General features: G+C 53.8%; 3 protein-coding genes across 6 annotated transcripts; 1 reads left to right on the top strand and 2 right to left on the bottom strand.

Annotated features, from left to right (window-relative positions):
- Positions 1 to 24: 24 nt before the first annotated feature.
- On the bottom strand, positions 25 to 4533 carry XKR8 (XK related 8). 3 transcript variants are annotated; one of them, XM_072885353.1, is made up of 3 exons: positions 4409 to 4533; positions 3295 to 3491; positions 25 to 2538 (listed from the first exon to the last, which is right to left on the bottom strand). In XM_072885353.1, the coding sequence occupies exons 1-3, from the start codon at positions 4504 to 4506 to the stop codon at positions 1799 to 1801; spliced, it is 1035 nt and encodes a 344-aa protein (XP_072741454.1). In that variant the 5' UTR covers positions 4507 to 4533; the 3' UTR covers positions 25 to 1798. The 3 variants fall into 3 exon arrangements, with proteins under 3 accessions (XP_072741454.1, XP_072741453.1, XP_072741455.1); XM_072885352.1 differs by having other exon boundaries at positions 4211 to 4533; XM_072885354.1 differs by lacking the exon at positions 4409 to 4533 and adding an exon at positions 4206 to 4396.
- A 587-nt stretch (positions 4534 to 5120) lies between these two features.
- On the bottom strand, positions 5121 to 12892 carry SMPDL3B (sphingomyelin phosphodiesterase acid like 3B). Of its 2 annotated transcripts, none has more exons than XM_072885351.1 (8): positions 12826 to 12892; positions 12332 to 12551; positions 10535 to 10632; positions 9832 to 9975; positions 9065 to 9237; positions 8730 to 8910; positions 8005 to 8138; positions 5121 to 6905 (listed from the first exon to the last, which is right to left on the bottom strand). In XM_072885351.1, the coding sequence occupies exons 2-8, from the start codon at positions 12373 to 12375 to the stop codon at positions 6510 to 6512; spliced, it is 1170 nt and encodes a 389-aa protein (XP_072741452.1). In that variant the 5' UTR covers positions 12376 to 12551; positions 12826 to 12892; the 3' UTR covers positions 5121 to 6509. The 2 variants fall into 2 exon arrangements, with proteins under 2 accessions (XP_072741452.1, XP_072741450.1); XM_072885349.1 differs by lacking the exon at positions 12826 to 12892 and adding an exon at positions 12661 to 12764.
- On the top strand, positions 12843 to 18228 carry RPA2 (replication protein A2). Its single transcript, XM_072885355.1, has 9 exons — positions 12843 to 13044; positions 13248 to 13360; positions 13477 to 13578; positions 13676 to 13789; positions 14714 to 14788; positions 15453 to 15566; positions 15892 to 15993; positions 16170 to 16264; positions 17594 to 18228. Exons 1-9 carry the CDS (start codon positions 12858 to 12860, stop codon positions 17676 to 17678), a joined length of 987 nt encoding a protein of 328 aa, XP_072741456.1. The 5' UTR covers positions 12843 to 12857; the 3' UTR covers positions 17679 to 18228.
- Positions 18229 to 20745: the final 2517 nt, after the last annotated feature.

The following is a 20745-nucleotide window of genomic DNA, read 5'->3' on the forward strand; positions in this document are numbered from 1 at the left end:
TGTAATGGGAACTGTGCTATGAACTGGAAAAAAAAAAATAAAGAAGTCTTTATTTTCTATAGTCACTGCTTCAGCCTGTTCTCTCACACCCCTGCGACGGCCTGGGCTGGGCTCGGTGGCACAGTCGGTGTTCGGGGTGACAGCGCTGCAGGTCACAGTGCAGCTGCTGGCACCAGCAGCTGGTGGAGACCCCACTCCCCTGGGGTGTCCTGCGGGAGCCAGCAGTGGCGGTACCGGCTCCCTGGCTCTGCTGTGCTGCCCAGGGGAGGCACATGGCGCTTGGATAGTCCTGCACAAACCTTCCCTTTTTCTTTTGCACAAGGCCAACAAACAACCCTCCTCCCAGTCTCTGCTGTGGTGCCACTGTCCTTGGCCATGGGCTTATGTTGTTACAGGAACAGCTGTGAAATGAGCATTTCAGCTACTCCTCCAGAGGCATCCTGCTGCCTCCCCCTGCCCTGGTATGGGGGGGGAGTCTGCTCCTTGGGACAGGGTCCTGCCGGGAGCGTGGGCGACAGAGGCGAGGGGACGGGGCCAACGCTGTGGGCAGCCAGGATGTGCCACGGCTGCTGGCTGGGCAACAGCAAAAAGAGCCAGGGGCCATTTTGGGGCCTGCTTGGGTTTTGGCACCGAGCCAGGGGCAGCCCCACCTGGAAAGCAGCAGGTGTCCATGGCCAGGAGCTGGCACAGCCCCACACTGACCACATCAATGGCCACCTACGGCTCAGAAACCAGTCGTGGCTGACTCCAGCCTGGTCACGGCGTCGGGAGCACCACCTGGGGTGTGGTGGTGGGAATGGCAACAAAGGGAGCATGAGGTGTCCATAATAAGCCAGAAGCACTGATCCACACTGTGGCCGTACACCAGGACACAGCTGCTGTCCCCCCAGGAGGACAGGGTCCCATGGTGCTGTGGCACCCTGCCAGCCCCCACCCCACAAACAGCATTTGCTGCTCAAAGGTCTGGCAGCAGCAAAGGAGTGACCTGCCCAGCCCAGGCCCCAGCTTCAAGCATGAAGCTTCAGCTCTGCCCCTCTCAGCCCACAACAGGAAGGGAAAGGCAGGAAGGGACCCAGCAAACGTGGCAAAGGGCAGAACCAACATTTCTGTCCACAGAGAATCCACACTGGAACGTGCTTCCCCATTTCTGAAGGGGCAAAGCACTGCCACAAGGCAGGGGCACAGCCCCCACATGCCCTGACCCTGTGCTGTCCCCACAACACCCTCCCTCGGGTGTGGGCACCGCACCGCCCCTGCCTGCCCAGGGCAGCTGCTCTCCCAGTGCAGGGGAATCCCTGCCTCCTTCCCTGTCTCTCCCTGAACGTGGTGATAAGGGGCAATCTTTGACCCTAACAGCAAAACAGGAGAAGGAGGAAAATGCTGGCTGGAAACAAAAAGATCACATAGCTGCTGCCAAGGAGGGAACAAGCTCTTCCCCACCAGCACCCACCTCCCCAGGCAGCACCGGCAGCAGCAGGCACAGGAGAGGCACAGGCAAAGAGAACAAACCATTGCTCTTTTTCCCCCCCCCCCCAGGAACACTATAATAAATAACAAGACAAGCTGACACAGCAGTGCAGCCACAACATGCTGGACCCCCCACGAACACTGGGCTCTCCCCAAGGGCACAGCCATGGGAACTGTGCTGTGTGACGTGGGACTCGCCGGGTGCTTGCACATCACCCCTAGTTTCTGCCAGGTCCCTCCAGCTGCCCAAAACAACAGCCTGAGGGGGGCAGAACCAGAAGCAGGACTAACAACTCTATCTCCCCAGCAAGTCACTTTGGAGGAGCTGGCCTCAGACAGCAGACTCAACAGCAGCAGCCCCATTCAGGAAGCGCTGCCCTGCCGGCCAGGGGATGGGGAACTGGGTCTGGGCCAGCCATCGCATTCGCCTGTTCATGAGGTCTGGCACTGAGAGCGAGAGAAACTCCAGCCCACTGCTCCTCACGTTGGTATCCACCTCGTCGTAGCCACCTTCTTGCTGCGCCTGCACATTGGGGTGCAGCCACTTGTAGTAGGTGACTCTGAGCGCCAGCCCCAGCAGGTAGCAGGGCAGGGCGGCGGTGACCACTGGGACGAGGTATGAGTGCTCATCAGAGGGGGACCGGCACCAGAGCCAGGACAGGGCCAGCAGCGTGCTGTCCACCAGGATGAAGCCATGATAGATGATGCTGCGGTACAGCGTCCTCCCCTGCGCCACGTTGAACCAGCTGAAGTAGAGGATCACGGCCACCATGGCCCGGTAGAGCTGCTCAGGGCCAGGCGACTCCATGAAGTCTGTGCCCTGCAGGCTGACCCAGAGGAACATCGCCAGCCACACGAGCAGGAAGTGAACAGCCACACCGTAGGGCCAGAGCAGGGCAAAGAGGGCAACCACGAGGATGCGGGGGCAGATGAGGAAGAGGTTCCACAGGAAGTAGACGATGGAGGAGCCCAGGCTCAGCTCGTACTTGTCCTGCAAGAAGGAGCGCAGGGACTGGTGATAGTCCAGTAGAGACCATGTCACACACAGGAACGCAGTGCAGATCCCCAGTCCTGCAAACACAGTGGTGGAGATGCTGAGGGCAGATTGAGGGGGGGCCCCCCCCAGCTCAAACCTCCCCCTGCCTGGCATTGCTAAAACGAGCTTCCCACCAGCTCGCAAAGCAGCTGCTGCAGAGGGTCAGAGCCTCAGCACCTGTGTCTCTCTCCCTGCCTTCTGCCCTCTCTGAGGAGGCAGCTGCTGCCTGGCCTTTCCCAGGAGACTGGGAAGAAGCAACGGGACCAAGCGGCTCTGCAGAGCCCATCTCCCAGCCAGGGAAGTCCCCAGCTCACACAGGCAGGAGATGAGCGCTGGCTCCACCCAACCAGCGCATGACTGGGCTCCCCGTTTCCTTGCAGTGACACTTGCTCCCCACCCCACAACGGGCACCAAAGTACCTCCTTGGTGGCCTGTGCCTCACCCTCTGTCCACATCCACAACAGCATCTCCCCGCTCCCCAGCAGGCTCCTGATTTCTCTCCTGACCCTCAGGAGAATGACCACAGAGGTGCCCCAGCTTCAACCCTCCCACCCCATGCCCAGCACAGTCCACTGGGGCACATGAGCACAGGACAGGGGACCACCCTCCTGTGTGTCATGTCAAGGGGAGTGACGTGGCAGAAGAATGACACCTCAAGCAAGGACAGACGAACAGTGTCCTGCTGGGTCCTGCAGCCCCCAGACAGCCCATCTGGTCTGTCCCGTTCAAGCCTGCTCTGACCTCACGCCTGCTCCCCTGCAGCCTCCCTCCCCTGGCCCCAGACCCCTCACCCTGGGAGGGCTCTGCCTTGTTTGTCCGCAGGATAACATAGAGGAGCAGGGTGAGCTGCGGGGTGTTCTCCAGGAAGGTCTCGAAAAGGCGCAGCATGCTGATGTCGTGGGAGAGGAAGGCCATGCGGCTCTGCTCCTCCTCCTCCTCTGCCTTTGCCCAGCACACCTTCCAGCCCACCTTCAGAGCGTGGAGGCACCTGTATGGGGACCCGGCCAGCGGTGAGGGGCTGCTGGGTGCAACGCAGCATGGCCCTCAGTCCTCACGGTGCCCTGACGGGACAACTTGAAGCACTCCGATTTATGCTGGGGCTGCTCCCTCCCCCTTCCCAAGCCAAGCACCGCAGTGCCCACACGACGCCCAGCCGCTGTGTGAAGTTCCAGCCTGAAACCAAGCATTGCTCTCGGTGGAAGCCGCCGGATTACTTCCTTCCCCCGGGAGGGGAGGCAAGGTGCAGCCACGCCGCTTCCCAAACAGCCGGGAGAGCCATGGACGAGACAAGGTTTCGGGGCATTCACCGGTCCGGCAGGCTCCCCAGCGCCCAGCCCTGCTCGGTTTGGCAGGAGGCCTCCAGCAGCGGCGACAGCACCGGGAGAGGGAGCAAAGCCGGTGCTTTGGGACGTGGGTGGGAAACTTCAGCTGGAGGGCACCGCCGTCCCCCCGTCCCCGGGTGTCGGGGTGTCCAAGGGGCTCCCGGGGCAGCGTGGTAGCCGCAGGGGGTCGGGCCCCTCTTCCTCCGCAGGGGTGAGTGGGCAGCCGGGGAAGGCAGGGGAAAGGCTGGGGCGGAGTAGGGGGACCGGGGGGGGGGGTGACGCCAGGGGATGCCCGGAGCAGGCCGGGGGCACGCCTGGGGTTGGGGGGGGAGGGGGGAGGAGAGGAACCGCAGGGATGCCCGGGGCGGGGGGGGGGATACCGTGCCTGAAGAGGAAGCCGAGCTGGAGGAGGTGGAGAGCGGCCAGCAGCCATGGGGGCACGCCGGGGCGCAGGGCGGGCGGGTCGGAGCAGAGCCAGAGCCAGCTGCAGGCCTGGGTGGCGACCGAGGCGGCGGCCAGCAGCCCCAGCGCCAGCGCGGCCCAGCCGGGCTGCCCGCCGCGCGCGTACTCCGCCGCCACCCACCCGTCGGCGCACACGTCCAGCGCCGCCGCCGCCGTCCCCGCCGCCGCCAGCGCCAGCTGCAGCGGCCCGAAGCGCGGCGGGGCGGCCCGCGGCGCCATCGGCGGCCCAGGCACGGCCCCGCCCGCTTCCCGGCCCCGCCCCGCCCGCGGCAGGCCCCGCCCCCGCCCCTTAGCTCCCGCCGCCCCGCCCCCCCGGGCGCTGCAGCGCCCCCCGCCGGCCGCGCCTCGGTCAACCCCCGGGTCACCGCCATCAGCCCTTCCCCCCCACGCCGGGGTCACCCCCATCAGCCCTTCCCCCCCCCACGCCGGGGTCACCCCATCAGCCCTTCCCCCCCCCACCCCGGGGTCACCGCCATCAGCCCTTCCCCCCCCCCCGGGGTCACCGCCATCAAACCCCCGGCCACCCCAGCATCCCTCCCCAGTCACTCCCCGCGTCGCCCCAGCCCCGCCACCCGCCGCCGCGGCAGCCGCACGCCCCGGGCCCAGCCCGGCCTCTCCCCACACCCAGCGCACCCGCAGGCGCCTCAGGAAGGGGCAGGAAGCGCCCTTGCCCCTTCCCGGGAAGCAGCACCCGGACCCCTCCCCTGCCCCCTCCCGGCTGCAGCCCTGCGGCACCGAGGGGTCCCAGCACCGCTCACGCAGCGTTTCTGCTCCCCCCGTGAGAAAAACCACAGCCTCGAGAGCTGTGTCAGCGCTCACCCGCACTATTTTTTCCATAACCTTTTTAATCATTCACACCACCTAATCCCCTCACAGCAGCTGACTTCGAGGCACCACCTGCACCGTACAGCCACGCAGCCGCTGGCAGAACCGTCCACCCCACGAAGACCTGCAGCACTTGACTCAAGCGTCTCCCTGTAGACCCCCATGCCCAGGAGGCTGCTTCAGAACAAACCAGGAGATCAAGAGGCATCGAAGAAGCCGGTTTGGGAACGGCCAGCTTTGTAATCCTGTTGCAAACAGGATGATTTCAGGACACAGCAAAACCCAGAACTACCGGGTGTTTCCAGATGTTCCCTTTCAGAGCGGCGTTCGCTCCAGGGAGCTCTGGCACTAGGGAGCTGGAGGGGACAGGGCTGCCGGGAAGGCAGAGGGCCCCACCAGGGGCAGCCAGCCCTGCAGGAACAGGAGGGGAGGCATTCGCAGAGGGGCCCTGGCCGTGACCAGACCCCCACGCTGAACCGGCTGCCCTAGGGCTGGCTGGGAGCGCCCCGCGTGCGCCGGCACAGCCTGCGACAGCGGCTCTCAGGCAGCCGCATTACTCTCCGGCAGTACCGGGAGCAAATACCAACCACGGCTGCGAAGCCCTAGCGCCACAGGCAGCTATTCCTCCTGCGCCCTCGCTCCTCTCCTGACACGAGGCATCCATTCCACCACGGCTGTCCTGGTTTGCGTGCCCTGTTCAAAGCCTACACTGCTCCACTCGCGGGCTTTGGCCTCGCCCTTTCCGCTCTTGGACCCTGCCTGCACCTTTCTGGCTGAACGGTCCATTGGGGAGCTCAGCAATTGGGTGAAAAAAAAAAATTTAAAAATAATAATAATCAAGCCTCGTACCCTGGAGCCTCATCTTGGGCACAGACATGTGAAAGTCATGGCCCAAACTTGCTGAAGTTCATACACTGTCAAAGGAAGAACTAATCCCACCTGGCTTTGCTCATAAGCCAATGGCAAGGCTGCTGCTGTACAAGGCCACCAAAACAAGACCTTCCGTGCGGTCTTTCCAGAAGAGAAGCGTGTGCCAACATGAGGAACCCACCTGGCAGCAGGCTCCTCAGGAACACATGGCAGCTCAGAGCTCTCATCCATGGTAAGCTGAAGTCCGCGGGGAGGCCTGGTCTTCATCTGATTTGTGAGACTACCTCAGAAGTCACAGCGGAAGGGAGACAGACTCCCTGATGCAAGTCAGTCTGGCACAAGAAGACTCAGTAGCAATCGCCGCCCTTCCTGATACATCAAGCTTTTCAAATCAACATCATAGAGCTTTTAGTAAAAGCCACTGATTTTGTCTTGGTTCCTGAGTAAGTTCTCAATGCCAAAGGCCTTCACAAGCGCTGATTCAAGTGCATTGTGAACCTGTGCTCTCTTCATTTTCTCTTGCTCTGTCATTGCAGCACTTGCTGGGGACTGAGAAGTCCTAAGAGCAAGCAGAATAGTAAAAGCCAACCACTGATGATGGCAGAGGCAGAGCTGCTGGTTTTTACACACTCCTTGTATTTTGTAAAATCAACTTCCCTGATGGCACAAACATGATCAACGCGGCAGGCCTCCTCACACGGGGCGAGGTCATATCTGACAGAGTTAAACTCGTAGTATTGCTGCAGATAGCGTGGATCCTTCGATACCCTCTCTAGCACTGTCTGCATGGAGCGTGCAGAGCCATCAGGGACTTGGAAGGCTTCTGTCAGCCTATACTCTTCCTCCCATGTCGGGAACTCTTCCTCCCATGTTGAGGCCATCATGTTGGCACGAGTTAGGTTCAAGTAGTAAGTCACCATATCCTGCAGGAGAGAAAAACAGAATGAAGACAAATCAGGAAAGGATCAGGCCTTGAGTGAAATGTTTGGCTGGGATGTGATCAGCCCCTTCTCCCGGACACCGGTGTGCAGTGCCACAGGCATGTGTATTCTCCACAGGTAGTCCATTGCCCTGCCCAGCGAGGGGTGAGCAGCCGCCCAGTGGGCGCTTTCTACCGAGGTGCGACCTGGAGACAGACACCTCCGGTGGGAGCCTCCGGAGCTCACCACATAAGCATCTCATTTCGTAAGGGATGAAGGGATGTCTTTTCTCTGCTTGGCTTTTATCTCCAAACATCAGGAATTTTGAGCCTGGCTTGCTTCAAAATCACTGTTAGTTACTATCAATGCTGTCCACTGGCAGAAGCAACGGTTGGAGTAGTGTTACTTACTGAATGAAATTATTCTCTCAACTGTGAACAACCTAAAGAATAAAGTTTTTCACAACTTCTGTTCTCAGTCTCTTGCCCTTTTTCTCTCTGCTTCACTAGCTCCCCAGCCTTCCATAGCGTATTTTCACATTTATTCCTCATGCTATAAATGTGTAAACAGAGCTGCTTTATCCATTGCAAAGAAAGGCACAAGCACCCCATCCTCTACCTCTTTGCAAATAAGAGACAGAGGAAACAGAAGCTGCCCCTACAATTCACCTACATTCAGATCAATTATAAATTAATCCATTTAGCAAGTAGGGGGACCCAAATAATTTTCTATACAGTTAAAAGGGGGGTTTGACAAGTCTGTCAGTCCCCAAAGAGAAGTTCTACAATACACGTTACCTGGGTAGTAAAGCAAGTGTCAAAGGAGACTAGCTAAAGACATGAAGAACACAACAAAGCCTGTCCTGCACTGCCCTGGGGAACCCATCCCAGCAGAAGGCCTGGGCCAGCTGACTGTGGTTGCCTTGCCTTTACTCACTGATGCTCTTACTAAATCTTTGTGCTAGCCACAAGGCTGAAATATCTTGGTTGAGGTCCTCTCCTGCATAGCCACTTGGCTCCTGTAGTTCTGCCTGTTAAAGCCACATGGAGGAATTAAAGCACCCTTCTAAAACTGCAGTGTGCAGCACACGGGGATCCCCTACCAACACTTGAAGAGTGTCTGGATCATAGTCGATCACCCGAATCCCAGGGTTGTTGGCTCCATTGACTACTCCGGGTAATGTTGTTTTCCAGGGAGTCACTCCAGGGGCCAGGAACATGACGTTGATTGGAGAACCTTAAAAGAAAGGCAAAACAACCCATGAACAGGAGACCCTGGCTTGTATCACACCCTGTCCATGTTGCAGTGAGCACCCCAGGAACTGATCACACTGCAAACAGCAGCTTTGTCACCAGCCTTAGTGACAACAGCACACACATAAAGATCAGCACGCTGAACTGCATCAGGGATTGAACATGGGTTTGCTGCAGCTGAGAACAGGCTTTCCACTGCTGTCAAAGACTCTTCAGTGAGGGTGCGCAAGAGAACCATGGTCAGCAAAGGAGACCCAGAGCACCCAAAGATTCCTAACTGCTCCCTTATGTCTCAGCTGATGTCCAAAACCCATCAATAGGGAGCAGGCAAGAAGTTGCAAGGCATTGAGGGGAAACGACAAAATTTGAGGGTAAACAGGAAGGAGGGCTGGAGCTACCTGCTGGAGGTAGAGATCAGAACCACTGCTGCCTCTTGTCGACCAAAGCATGTCACAAGCCTTTTCTGGCTTCTCAACTGCATTCAGCTAACATTCACTAAAAACTCTCATCGACAGTGATTTTCTGGGGGTTGGCAGAGCTATCATGCAAACGCTTGGGTAGCCAGAACCGGTACCTGTATCACTGTAAAACATCCGAAAGCTGTCTTTGTGATGGTGCCCAAAAAACTGGGCAGCAATCACTCTGTGGTGCTTCTGCACAATTTTCAAGTATCGTTCATTAAAGCCACTCCGGAACCAGGGCTTGCCTCGTTTCTTCTCGAAGAAGCCAGGAGGGATGTGCCCCACGATGTAGACCTACAAAAGCGAAGAGTTGCACTGAATGCAAAGCCCCTGCTTCCCCCAGAGCACTGGCTTGCTGTGACTACACAGAGGGGAGAGCAGGAGCAAGAACAGCTTCCAGGCTGGGAGAAACCCTCTACAAAGTTTGTTTATTCATTTCTTTTAATACCATTTCATCTGCTCTAGAGGCATTGGTCAGTGTTTCTTCCAGCCACTGGAACTGCCCTCCAGGATCTTCCTCACCAGCTGTCTCGTCATTCTGGTCATAGTACAGATTGGTATTGAGGACAACCATTCGTCCCCTTGTCCTTGGGCTGGGCAGCTTCTCACTGTAGAAAGCTCCTGAAAAATGCAACCAGCAGGGAAAGAGCTGGAGGTCTGGTCACACAGGTTGCTGTGACCCCAGATCCCTTTGTTTCCATCCCTCTCAGCTCTCCTTGGCAATAGCCACAGCAGAGTCACTGTCTGGACAACATGCCAGCAGCACTCTGACCACTCCAGGATGGGGATTTGGAGCGACTCTTCCCCGTGTACCTCTTGGCATGCTTATGCCTCTCCAGATGAAGGGAGACCCTGCATGGGGACAGTGCAGCACCAGGAGCTGGGCAGCCCTAGAGAGCCACAGTGCTGGCCTGCACCAGCAGCTTTCTTAAAAGATCTTTTTTCTTCCACTGAAGCTCACCACTCTCCATTCTCTGTAAGGACACTTTCCAGTAACTCGAGGAAAGCAGGAGAGACTAAAGCATTAAGAAATTTCTTTTCTCGCATGCAGGAGAACTCAGTGCCAGAAATCAGCATTAAATTGGACTCTTCCTCTGCAAACACTCTACAAATACTGTTGCTCTGAGCATAGAAACAGGGAGAACTATTTGTGGTATTCTCCTAACCACCCCCATCTCCCCGGAGTGCTGCCAACATGAACCAGTGGTGCCATACCTGCTCTGAAAAGAGGAACAGAAGCATCATTCAGCCAGGGACGCCACAGTTCAGCTGTTTGGTTGTAGATCCTGTGTTCCTTCCCTGGAAACTGATTCTTGGGGTGGAAGTCATGATTGCCCATAGCTGCATAGACTTTAGTATCTAGAGACAGAGAAAAGGAGGCACAGATGAATCCATGCTTGTTCAGCACCAAAGCTCCCTGAGGCACACACAGACTTGGAAAGAACAGCATGGCTTGAGAGCTTTGCAAAAGCAAATCATCCACACCACAGCCATGTGGTTGCATTGACTGGGGGTACAACACCGCAAAGACTATCTCTCCTCGGGACAAGCCACCCCAGAGCCATGGCTTTACAGATGAATCAGTGAGCTTTCTCCATCAATAATGCTCCTTCCCCCACTGCTGACATGGATTAAGTGTGAGGAAATCTTGCAGCCTCTTCTGTCTTAACGACTAACTACAGAAACATTTATTTGCTTCTATTCTGAGTGAGTTAGCCTGAAACAATGAGTGCACATCAGACGCCTCAATTCAGACATGCCTCATGCCATACAGCAACTAGGAAGAGGACAAACAAGTCCCCATGACCACAGCCCTTCTGTGCCTTTCCCCTTCCCATTTCTGTCACTTCTCCACCCTGGTAAGCTCTTCCCATGAGACTCTGTGCCCCTCTCCCCTTCTCATCCCCTCAAATCCTACCTGGAAATGTCTCTCTTATCAGAGAAGTCAGATTTTCTATTATGTGCAAAACCTTTTCTTCTCCAAGCTTCTCATTGGGGACATGTGGAGTATCGTCTCTAGAAGAATAAAAGCAGCACAGTCACTGTCTGTGACTAACAGGGCATATGCTTAAAGCGATAAGCAAGGCAGAGGAACTTGCTTATTTCTCTTTCTGCCTCCTAGAAAATAAAGATAAAGTCAAAACTTTTGGGGCAGGAACCAGCGCTATGTTGACTGGCCAAGGCACTGAAGGAGTTTCAAGGAATTGCTCAAAGTGAAAACCGGCTCCACTTTATTCTGCCTTGAAAATTCTATACACAAGCATATGAAGTGGAGGCTCACTCTGCCTCAGTGCGTTTAATAAGACACTAAAGCTGACTGTAAATATTGCAAGGAGAAGCATTTTGCAATCTCAGGTCAACATCTGATCAGCAATAGTGAAGCAAAACTGTTTGTGCAGCTGTTTGAACAGCAGGATAAAAACTCTCATTAAAATGAATCAAAGGAATGCCTCCAATAAGGCTGTGATCATTGAAGTCCGCCTCCAAAAATGTGGCAGACAAATGTTTCAGTGTTTTCACTAATATGCTTATGGCATTTCTAGATGATGCTGGGCTGTCAACAAGCCCATCGGAGAGGAAGATCAAAATTAAAAACAATGTCAAAGAACTGGGGGAAACAGTTTGAAGGAAAAAGAAAAATCAACATACAGTCGTAAGGACCAATAACTACTTCTAAGGAGGAACAATCATCCGCAGAGACAGAAAATGAAAACGTGGGGTCAGGCAACAGCACTGCAAACCAGGACTGGAGGTTACAGCAGATTACAAGTTGATGTTGCACTGTTAGAAGAAAAGCAAACGTTACAAGAGGATATATATACTTACAATAATCATGCAAAATAAAGCTTTTACTGTCTGTAAGTGCTATTGAGGCCTCCTATGGAATAGGGTACCCATTTCTGGAGACCATACTAGGAGAAAACATGCTCCATTTGGGGAGGTTCTTCATACTTCTAAGCCAAGACAGCCCCTTTTTGAGACAAGTCTCCCAGGTGGCTCTTTACAGTTTGAAGAAATGCCACAAGTCTGTTTTGCGATGCTCTCCTCCCACTGCCTCCAACAGGCAGGACTTGGTGCACCAACAGAAAGAGCACGTCCCATTCCCCCGGGCGTTTCAGGTACTCAGAGTTTGTGTGAAGTCAGACAGGGCTGGCCACAATTAAAAAGAAAAGGAAGGATAGTGAATTGTGATCCTTTCCTTACCTTACTGTTTCTCACTGCTGGGGCTTGTTAGGAGCCTCTTGCTGGCATCCAGAGGCCTCATCGAGGTTATGCTCTCCCTCAAGCCTCCATTTTGCATTATAAGGCACATCCTTATCTCACCTCTCCAAAATGGTTACCACATAAAGAGCCCTGGATCTCCCACAAGCTCCTTATGCCCCAGCCAGAGGGCTGCCCCTTCTCCCAGTCCAAACCCTGGCAACCCTCGGAGCAGGCAGGATCGCGCCACAGCCCGAGAGCAACGCGTAACCCCAGAACCCCCACTGCCAATTCCTGGAATATTTGGTGTTTCTCCTCTCGGAGAAGCAGGTCTCTAAAGAGGCAGACACCGTCCCTCAGGACTGCAGCGGGAGCACGGAGAAGGTGAGCTGAGGAGACCCCCGTCAGCGAGCGGGTTCAGAGCCCGTCCGACCGCCGCTGCTGGGGGGCGGCCAAGCAGCAGATGCCCTCCCGGCGGGACCCCGGCCCGGCCCGGCCCCCGGCCCATCCTCACCCGGTCCAGAGGACGAAGTCCGGCCGCTGGAGGCGGTTCCTCATGGCGCGGGCTGCGGAGGCGAGCAGGCGCCAGGGCGCGTCGCAGAGGTAGCTGCCCCAGGGGCCGGCGGCGGGCACGGCCCGGGAGCCGCCCGAGGGGCACACCTGTCCGGCACCCGCCGCCGCGTCGTAGTCGGGGTCCCAGTGGAGGTCAGTGACGTGCCAGAAGCGCCCTGCCGCTGCCAGGAGACGCCGAGACTCAGCGGGGCGGGGGGCGCGGAGCTGCCGCCAGGCGCCGCTCGGGACCCCCCGCCCGGCGGGGGAGCGGGGCTCGCTGCCTCCCCTTACCTGACAGGGCCGCGGTCAGCGGGCAGAGCAGGAGGAGCACGACGAGCTGCATGTCGGCCAGCGGCTGCCGTGCCGTGCCGTGCCGTGCCGTGCCGTGCCCTGCCCTGCCCTGCCCTGCCCACAGCCCGGCTCCGCCCGCCCCGCCTCCCCTACAGCCTCCCTCACCTCAGCGAGGCCGGGCAGAGCCCACACTCAAAATGGCGCCGGCCGCCTCCCCGCGGCCTCCCCCTATTGGAAGGAGCTGGAAGACGGAGGATCACGATTGGCTGCCGGCCGGCAGAGCGGCGCCCACGGATTGGACAGAAGCCGGCAGCGCGAGGAGGGGCGGTGCGCGCGGGCAGGCTGGCGCCCGACGTTCGGCCGCCGCCATGTGGAGCGGGCACGGTACGGGTCGGGGGCTGCCGGGCCGAGCCGGGCCGGGCCGGGCCGGGCTCGGCCAGGGGCGGCGTCTGGGGGCGGCGTGGGGCGTCCGGGGCCGACAGGGACGGGGGCCCGAGGCCGCCGCGCTCCGTGATGGCGGCGGCGGCGGGGGGGACGAGGGGCGCGTCACCGTCACCGCCTCACGGGCTCTCCCTCTCCCCTCTCAGGTACCTTCGACAGCGGGTACAGCGCCGTGGGCACCTCGGGGCCAGCGGGCGGCTACACGCAGTCCCCGGGCGGCTTCGGCTCCCCCGCCGGCACCCAGGCGGAGAAGAAGCAGGTAGGCCGGGAGCAGGGCCTCGGCCGGCCCCGGGGCGCTGGGCCGCGGCGGCCGGAGGAACGGGGTGAGGGTCGGCCGCTCCCCGGCGGCGCTGACGGCCCCGCCGTCCCTTGCAGAGAATCCGCTCCCAGAACATCGTCCCCTGCACTGTGTCGCAGCTGCTGACAGCCGAGCAGGTCGACGAGACCTTCCGGATCCGCGACGTGGAGATCTCCCAGGTAGGTGCCGCGGGGAAAGCAGCGAGCGGAGGCTGCGGGTGAAGCGAACTCGTTTTCCGGGGCCTTCCCGGGTGAACTCTTCCCTCTTCCAACGCAGGTCACCATTATGGGGATCATTCGGCACGCTGAGAAGGCACCGACAAACATTCTCTACAAAGTGGACGACATGACGGCAGCCCCGATGGATGTCAGGCAGTGGGTCGATACTGATGTAAGCACCATATTCCTTATGAACACGCTTCTTAAAAGCTTTGGGAGCGGTGAAGAGAGAAAACCGATCAAAAAGATGTGGCTCTTCTGAAAAGTGTTTTAGGAATAACATGCCTCTGAAAGCCAAGGGAGATGCTGCTGTAGCAGCGATCACCGGTGCTGTGTGCGACTCTTCTCGTGTTGTGTAATCCATGTGTGATTCTACATTGAATCACTTTAAATAATTTTGTAGAGTTTAGCTGCTGAAGCTCAACCATTACTTCATAGCTGAACTGGAGATGCGTGTTCAGTACCTTTGTGTAGGAATGCAAGGAGAGGGAGTGAACAGAGATTTTTCCATGTGGCTCAGAGATTGGGACACAGACGTGTACTGATGAATATTATCTTGTTTTCTGATGCCTGCCTCCTGAAGTGCTGATAATTTTCACTGCTGGTGTAGCAGGCCTTTGAAGCTAGCCCATATTATTGTAACATATATTTGAAGGCAAGCAGCTGAGATCAGTTGAAAAACTTTGGGAGAGTAATTAGGCAGCCATTCAGTTGGCTTAGCTGCAAGTTTATCATAACTTCAAAAAGGATTCTGGACTGCTTCTGTTCCCCTAGCCAAGTTACATAGTTGAACACCTGTTGAGGGTTCTTTACTCTTGTTGTTCTGTGAAGACCTCTCAGAAGTGGACAGAGAGAGCAGAGCAGACAACTGGCTTTGACTGCTGTCAAGTGTACGGTGTGTTCAAATGAGCAAATATTTTTTCCTCTATTTTTTATTTTCAGTTATGTTTACCCAGCTGCTCCTACTAGACGTAGGAATGCATGCCCTTTGTGTTTGCTTGAGATGAGCCTCCTTTCCTAAGTCATTTATTGTGATAACTGAGAAACAGAAATGTGAATCAGCAAAACCTTCCTTTCTCCTTTTCCTTTCTGTTAGGAGGCAGGTGGCGAGAATGTTGTTGTACCTCCAGGAACTTACGTAAAAGTAGCTGGTCATCTTCGTTCTTTCCAGGTAAGGTGATGTTACCCACGTCTGACTCCTCAAGTCATGAGGCTGGAGCAGTGGTGTGAAGGATTGGTGATCTGGCACGGTGTTGGTGGGCTCCCTTTAGAATATCCACTTAACCGTCGTCTTTGCTCATCCTTTCCTGTGGACAAATCCTTCAAGGTTTTTGCCAGGGCTGTATTTAATAACACTTTAATTGTTCCTAAATGCAAAGGACAGAGGACCCATTTAAAATTCCATTCTTCATCAGTGTGTTGTTTTCAGCAGAACAGAGCACTGGACCCCAGGTTCTTGGGTGTTTGTTCTGTAGAGCATAGACCAGGTTCTGGGTAATGGGGACACTTCTTGTAGCATATTATGTGATGTGGTTGCCTCATAATGAAATACTATAACTAAATATATGAATAAATATTCAAATAATGGTGCATGCATTAAAGCAAAGTGCAATTAATTACCAGCCAGTAAGAAAGAGAAGTTACCCTGTCTGCATTGCCTTGCAAAATAACATAGAAAAATGTAAGTCAGAAAATTTTGGAATAGTTACATGTAGACAAGCTCCCTACCCGCCACTGCCCCTGTTCCTGGAGAGGATGGTTGGGCTGGCTGCTAAGCACTTTCCTGTTGCTGTGATGTTAATTTTTTTCTTTGCCTTTTTTTTATTTTCTGAAAGAATAAGAAGAGCTTGGTGGCATTTAAGATCATGCCTCTGGAAAATATGAATGAGTTCACCACACACATACTAGAGATTGTCAATGCGCATATGATCCTCAGAAAAAATCTTATGGTACGTATATACTCGAAGATCCTGATTCCATCTTGGCCCTTACTGGGTTACTGGTTATCTCCCAAAGAGAGGGACCTCTTGGTTCGTTGGGGAAATGGTATACCAGTTGTGGGGCTGGAAAGCTTGAAGCTGTTGGAGGGCTACAGTGAAGGTGTAACAGAAGTCCTGGCTTCCTTGGAGAGAGATTTTGTTGTGGTCCATTTCCAGTGCTTTCTTTGGGGAATTTGTTTTTAATTACCGTCTCTCTGAAATAACACCGAGTCATTAATGCCGTGGGCTTGCGGCAGCCTGTGTAACCACAGCAGTTTTATTTTCATACTTTCAGTCAGCATCAAGAGTGCCTCAGTCGTTTTCCTCTGCTGACGTGGGGGGCTATGGAGGAGGTGGCAGCCTACCAGTGAATGGACTCACAGCGCATCAGAGTCAGGTGGGTGCAAGCAGCTTCTCCTGGAACAGCAGTCGCAGTGGAGGCTGCTGTGGCATGATGTAGGACAAAATGATGAAAGCTCAGTTACTCTTTAAAGATGGATAGTTCGCGACCTTGCTGTCCATCGATGATGGAGAAGCGTAGCTGTGTGCTAATGGTGGTTCTTGCTTTTGCAGGTGCTGAACTTGATTAAAAACTGCCCTGTCCCAGAAGGTATGAGTCTTCAAGAGTTGAAGGTTCAGCTCCACAATATGAGCATGTCAACAATCAAGTAAGTGTGTAGAAACGAAGGATGTTCTGGAAATCCAAGCGGTCCTTCCTGGAGTCCGATAAAAGAAGGCAGAGAGGAAAATAGTGGGCAAGCCCAGATCTTTACTTGTTCAACAGCACTAGTAATTTCAGATGTTCCCAGTGGGATGCAGTAGTGAGCCAGAGCTTTTGACGTCTTCAGCAGCTTAGAATGAGCCATTGACAGTTGAAGGGGTGATAAAATGCTTCACTCCCTATTTTCAGAACAAGCTGTTTAACAGTTCAATAGCAAAGTAATAGGCACCTGGGAGTACTGCAGTGCCTCAGCATTATTTTCTCCTGTTGAAGGACTACCCTGCTCTCTGCACACCAGTCAAAACTTGGGAATAGACTGTTTCTGTTCTCTCTTCCTTTGCTGTCTCTTATAGCTTCTCCTCCCTGAGACTCTGAAAAATAGTGAAGCCTAAAGGCAATAATTAACATCCATTATCTTTCTGTGTTCTGTCCCCTTTGAAGCAGGGGTAGGTACTGTTTTTACTTGGTGTCCTGGTTTCGGCTGGGATAGAGTTAATTTTCTTCCTAGTAGCTGGTATGGTGCTGTGTTTTGGATTTAGGATGAGAATAATGTTGATAACACACGGATGGTTTAGTTGTTGCTGAGCAGTGCTTACGCTAGTCAAGGACTTCTCAGCTTCTCATGCCCTGCCAGCGAGAAGCTGGGAGGGGGCACACCCAGGACAGCTGACCCCAACTGCCCAAAGGGCTATTCCATACCCTATGGCGTCATGCCCAGTATAGGAACTGGCGGGAGTTGGCCGGGGAGCAGCAATCGCTGCTCCCGGATGGGCTGGGCATCGGTCGGCGGGTGGTGAGCAATTGCATTGTGCATCACTTGTTTTGTATATTCTTTTATCATTCTTCTTATTATTATTGTCCCTTCCTTCTCTGTCCTATTAAACTGTCTTTATCTCAACTCACGGATCTTACTTTTTTTTCCCCCAGTTGTCTCCCCCATCCCACCAGGGGAAATGAGCAAAGGGCTGGGTGGTGCTTAGCTGCCTGCTGTGTTAAACCACACCACCTGGGAAGTCCTGATAGTGGTGGCCTTCTCTCTGTGGCAGGCAGAGTCTCGGAGCTGCTGGGGGAGCACGCTGCCGTAGCTTTGGAGAAACTCTCTGTGCCTGTGGACTGGTGGAGCAGCACTTCAGCTGCTCACAGGATAGAGCCACTGAGAGCTTCCCTTGGTAGATGCCAGAAGGGAACAGTAGGGATGGGGCCTGTAAATGGGAAATCCCAGGGAGAAAGGTGTTGATGTGAACTAGTTAGCAATGGCTTTTTTCTTTCTTTGAAGGCAAGCCGTTGAATTCCTTAGCAGCGAGGGACACATCTACTCCACTGTGGATGATGATCACTATAAGTCGACGGATGCTGAGTGAAGTTACTTCCAGCTGGATTTAGTTCTAAGCAAATGCTTGTCCATGTATCAAGTTATCCTGCCGAGCTTTGCGACATGGAAGGTGATCTTTACTCTTTCTTGCCTGTGAAAGTCCCAGTTACTCTGTGAGTGCCTCCCTGGAATTCAAGGACAAGCAGAACATGTAGGATTCTGTTAACTGGACTCAATTACACGCTGTGACCATGTGACTGAAAGCATAAACAGACAGGCGAGAACAGAACTCCTCGAAGCTCCAGAGCCTTCGGTTTGGTTTTGTCTCCTTAGAGGATGCCTTTGTTGGAAAAAAGACGACCCTCTTTCTAATCCCGTCCTGGGCAGATTGTCTTTTGTTTCTCAAGCTGTTTCTCCTAACTCAGCTTTCATTCCATTTCATTCACAAAGTGGGTAGCCAAGAGTAATATTCCACTAATATACAGTAATCATGAATAGATTTGTAATTGGTTTAGTTTACGCATTTAAATCTATATTTGTACTATGAGGTGATCTTGTTACTAGAGCTTTTGAATGTTTCCAATAAAATTTTAACTTGAGCAGTCTTGCATGCATGTGTGGTTCTGCAGGCTCTTCTCCCTAAAGAAGAAAACCATCTGCCTTGACAGAACATAGCCATGTGGGTAAAAGCACAGCCCATGCTTTCAGAGCTTCTTTATAGATATTTTTTTCCTTAGCTTTTGAAGTAAATTGCTTTAAAAGGTCAAACTGCAGTGAATGTCTGGACACTAAGAAATTAAATACTCAAGAAAGCTACACATTGTATCAGTGTTCCAAATATGGCCAGGATAATTTCTGCCACCTAAAGTACTTTAGCCGAAGCTCAAATGAATTATATCATGTGGTACAAGTTTTTCTTCTTTAAACTATTTTTAAAGCATAACCAAAAAACCCCCTGAGTTGGGAAACAGCAGCGTGGATGTTGGTGATGCATTGGGTTGGAGATAACAGATTTGCATCTCCTGTTTCTCTGCACAATCCTGCCTTGTTCAGGGAGGCAGCGTGCTGAGGGCAGCTGCTTCAGCATATTTCTGTCCTCTTAGTCATGATATGCTTCCTGTTATATAAAATGCAAAGCTGAAAACTACTTTCTGGGAATTGTTTTGCATTTGTTAATGGCAGCATTTCCTGAGTTGATAAATATTCAGGAGCATTTTTCACCATGATCCCATAGCTGTAGCTGTTCTCACAAGAGGAACCATGGCTTTTGTGGTGAATGCCTTGCTGAGAAGCAGGACCCTTCAAGCTGAACACCGAGACACCGAAATGTGCTTGCTGCCTGCTAGATGGGAGCCTGGTTTGCTGCGCTGCGCTGACCTGTCCTTTGATTGCTGCCTGCCAAGTTCCCAGGGCCCTGCTGGAAGAACAGCACGTGCAGCTGGGGCTGACGCCGGTGGGCTCATGGGCTAGTCAACTGCAGGTGCCATGGGAGCTGCAAATCGTGGGGTTTATGTTACCCGGGACTGGTGAGGTGACCTGGCTTTGAAAAAGCAGTCCTTCCCTGCATACACGTCTGTAGGGCTGGCTGCTGGACACAGGTGTTAATGCTGGGGCAAAGCCTCCTGTCCTGCTCAGGCTCAGGAAGTGGCACGGCTGCAGCCCATGATGCACTTCTGGGGCTAAACTGTGCTAGAGATGTGTAACAGGTGAACTTCCAGGCTATGGAGTCTGGCAGATCTAGAAGCCAAAAGTACTGTCATTTCCCTTTTGCAGGAGGTGTGCAGGTTAGGAAGAAAATCCCTGATGATTTTTGGAAGGGAAGATGAATAAAATTGCTCGCGGTAAAGAGAATTAGTTGTGCAACTGGACAAAATGCTTCTGATGTGACTGGAGAGAAAAAACTCATCGGCTGGGGAGGGAGTTTAAGTCTTTGCCTAGTCTCCATTTGCTGTTTGATCTTCAAAGCATCCAGGAGCATCTGCTGTTGTCTGGCTCATGGGACAATTTGGAATAGGTCTTAGGGGACAGAAGCGTTGTCTGCTTCACAAAAAGTTTGCATTTTAAACTGTCTGTGAACTAACAGTGAAATCCAAACTCAGAATGCTTTTGTCCCAAATAAACGAGACAAGAAAAAACACTTGGGCATTTTCAGTTGTTCTGGTTTCCTCTATGCTCTGCTCCCTTGCTCCCTGCAGCCCATCTTCTCCCCAGCCGTAGTCCAGCAATTGGTTTTTCCCCCGGGAGAAGGAAAAACTGGATTCTGGGGTGGCTTAAATACATGTTGGCCCGTGCCACTGCAGTGGGTCTCTTGGTTGAAGCTTCATACATTGTATGAAAGAAAGGCTGAGAGAGTTGGAGTGGTTCAGCCTGGAGAAGAGAAGGCTCCGGCCTTATTGTGGCCTTTCAGTACTTAAAGGGGGCCTATATGGAAGACAGAGAAAGACATTTTACCAGGGCCTGTAGTGACAGGACAAGGGGCAACAGTCTTAAACTGGAAGAGGGTAGGTTTAGGTTGGACATAAGGAAGAAGTTTCATATGATGATAGTGGTGAGACACTGGAACAGGTTGCCCAGAGAGGTTGTAGATGCCCCATCCCTGGAAGTGTTCAAGGTCAGGTTGGACAGGGCTTTGAGCAACCTGATCTAGTGAAAGGGGTTGGACCAGATGATCTTTAAAGGTCCCTTCCAACCCAAAACATCCTGTGATTCTCTGATCCTATGATTTAGGTGCTGTTAATGAATGGCTAGTGCCTGTTTGCAGGTGAGAGCTGGGTTCCTCCTTGGGTAAGTGTTCAGTGAAAGGACCTCAACAGCAATAGTCAGTGTCTCTCCCACAATGCTGATTTGAGGAGAGAGTGCCAATACCGAGTGTAAATCCCAGGGCAGAAACACAGCCACAGAAGGAAACCAGTCCAAACCCAAGCTAGGACTCGAGCCAAACTTGAATGAATGAGATCCTTGCTGCAGCTTTGGGACTCTGCCCTAGGCGCTGAGTGAGGAATGACATGAACCAAAAAACTGAACCAAAGCTACTCTTCACTGGGAGAGGGAAAAAAAACCCCACCAGTTTGATCTTAAATGAAATTTAAAATTTATTTTCCAGCTCTGATTTGAAA

The sequence above is a fragment of the Ciconia boyciana genome, chromosome 21, assembly GCF_034638445.1.
Source record: "Ciconia boyciana chromosome 21, ASM3463844v1, whole genome shotgun sequence".
Classification (NCBI taxonomy): Eukaryota; Metazoa; Chordata; class Aves; order Ciconiiformes; family Ciconiidae; genus Ciconia; species Ciconia boyciana.

What these genes read in the sequence shown, in the direction of transcription:
- XKR8 (XM_072885352.1), bottom strand. Translation starts at nt 4,506, where the DNA reads ATGGCGCCGCGGGCCGCCCCGCCGCGCTTCGGGCCGCTGCAGCTGGCG. An exon ending in CAGCTCGGCTTCCTCTTCAG is followed by an intron (nt 3,492 to 4,210) that starts GCACGGTATCCC and finishes GTCCCCATACAG; the next exon opens with GTGCCTCCACGCTCTGAAGG. An exon ending in CAAGGCAGAGCCCTCCCAGG is followed by an intron (nt 2,539 to 3,294) that starts GTGAGGGGTCTG and finishes CTGTGTTTGCAG; the next exon opens with GACTGGGGATCTGCACTGCG.
- SMPDL3B (XM_072885349.1), bottom strand. Translation starts at nt 12,712, where the DNA reads ATGCAGCTCGTCGTGCTCCTCCTGCTCTGCCCGCTGACCGCGGCCCTG. An exon ending in TGTTCCTCTTTTCAGAGCAG is followed by an intron (nt 9,238 to 9,831) that starts GTATGGCACCAC and finishes TGCATTTTTCAG; the next exon opens with GAGCTTTCTACAGTGAGAAG. An exon ending in GATGTTTTACAGTGATACAG is followed by an intron (nt 8,139 to 8,729) that starts GTACCGGTTCTG and finishes CTTTCTTTTAAG; the next exon opens with GTTCTCCAATCAACGTCATG.
- RPA2 (XM_072885355.1), top strand. Translation starts at nt 12,858, where the DNA reads ATGGCGCCGGCCGCCTCCCCGCGGCCTCCCCCTATTGGAAGGAGCTGG. An exon ending in CCCAGGCGGAGAAGAAGCAG is followed by an intron (nt 13,361 to 13,476) that starts GTAGGCCGGGAG and finishes CGTCCCTTGCAG; the next exon opens with AGAATCCGCTCCCAGAACAT. An exon ending in GTCATCTTCGTTCTTTCCAG is followed by an intron (nt 14,789 to 15,452) that starts GTAAGGTGATGT and finishes ATTTTCTGAAAG; the next exon opens with AATAAGAAGAGCTTGGTGGC.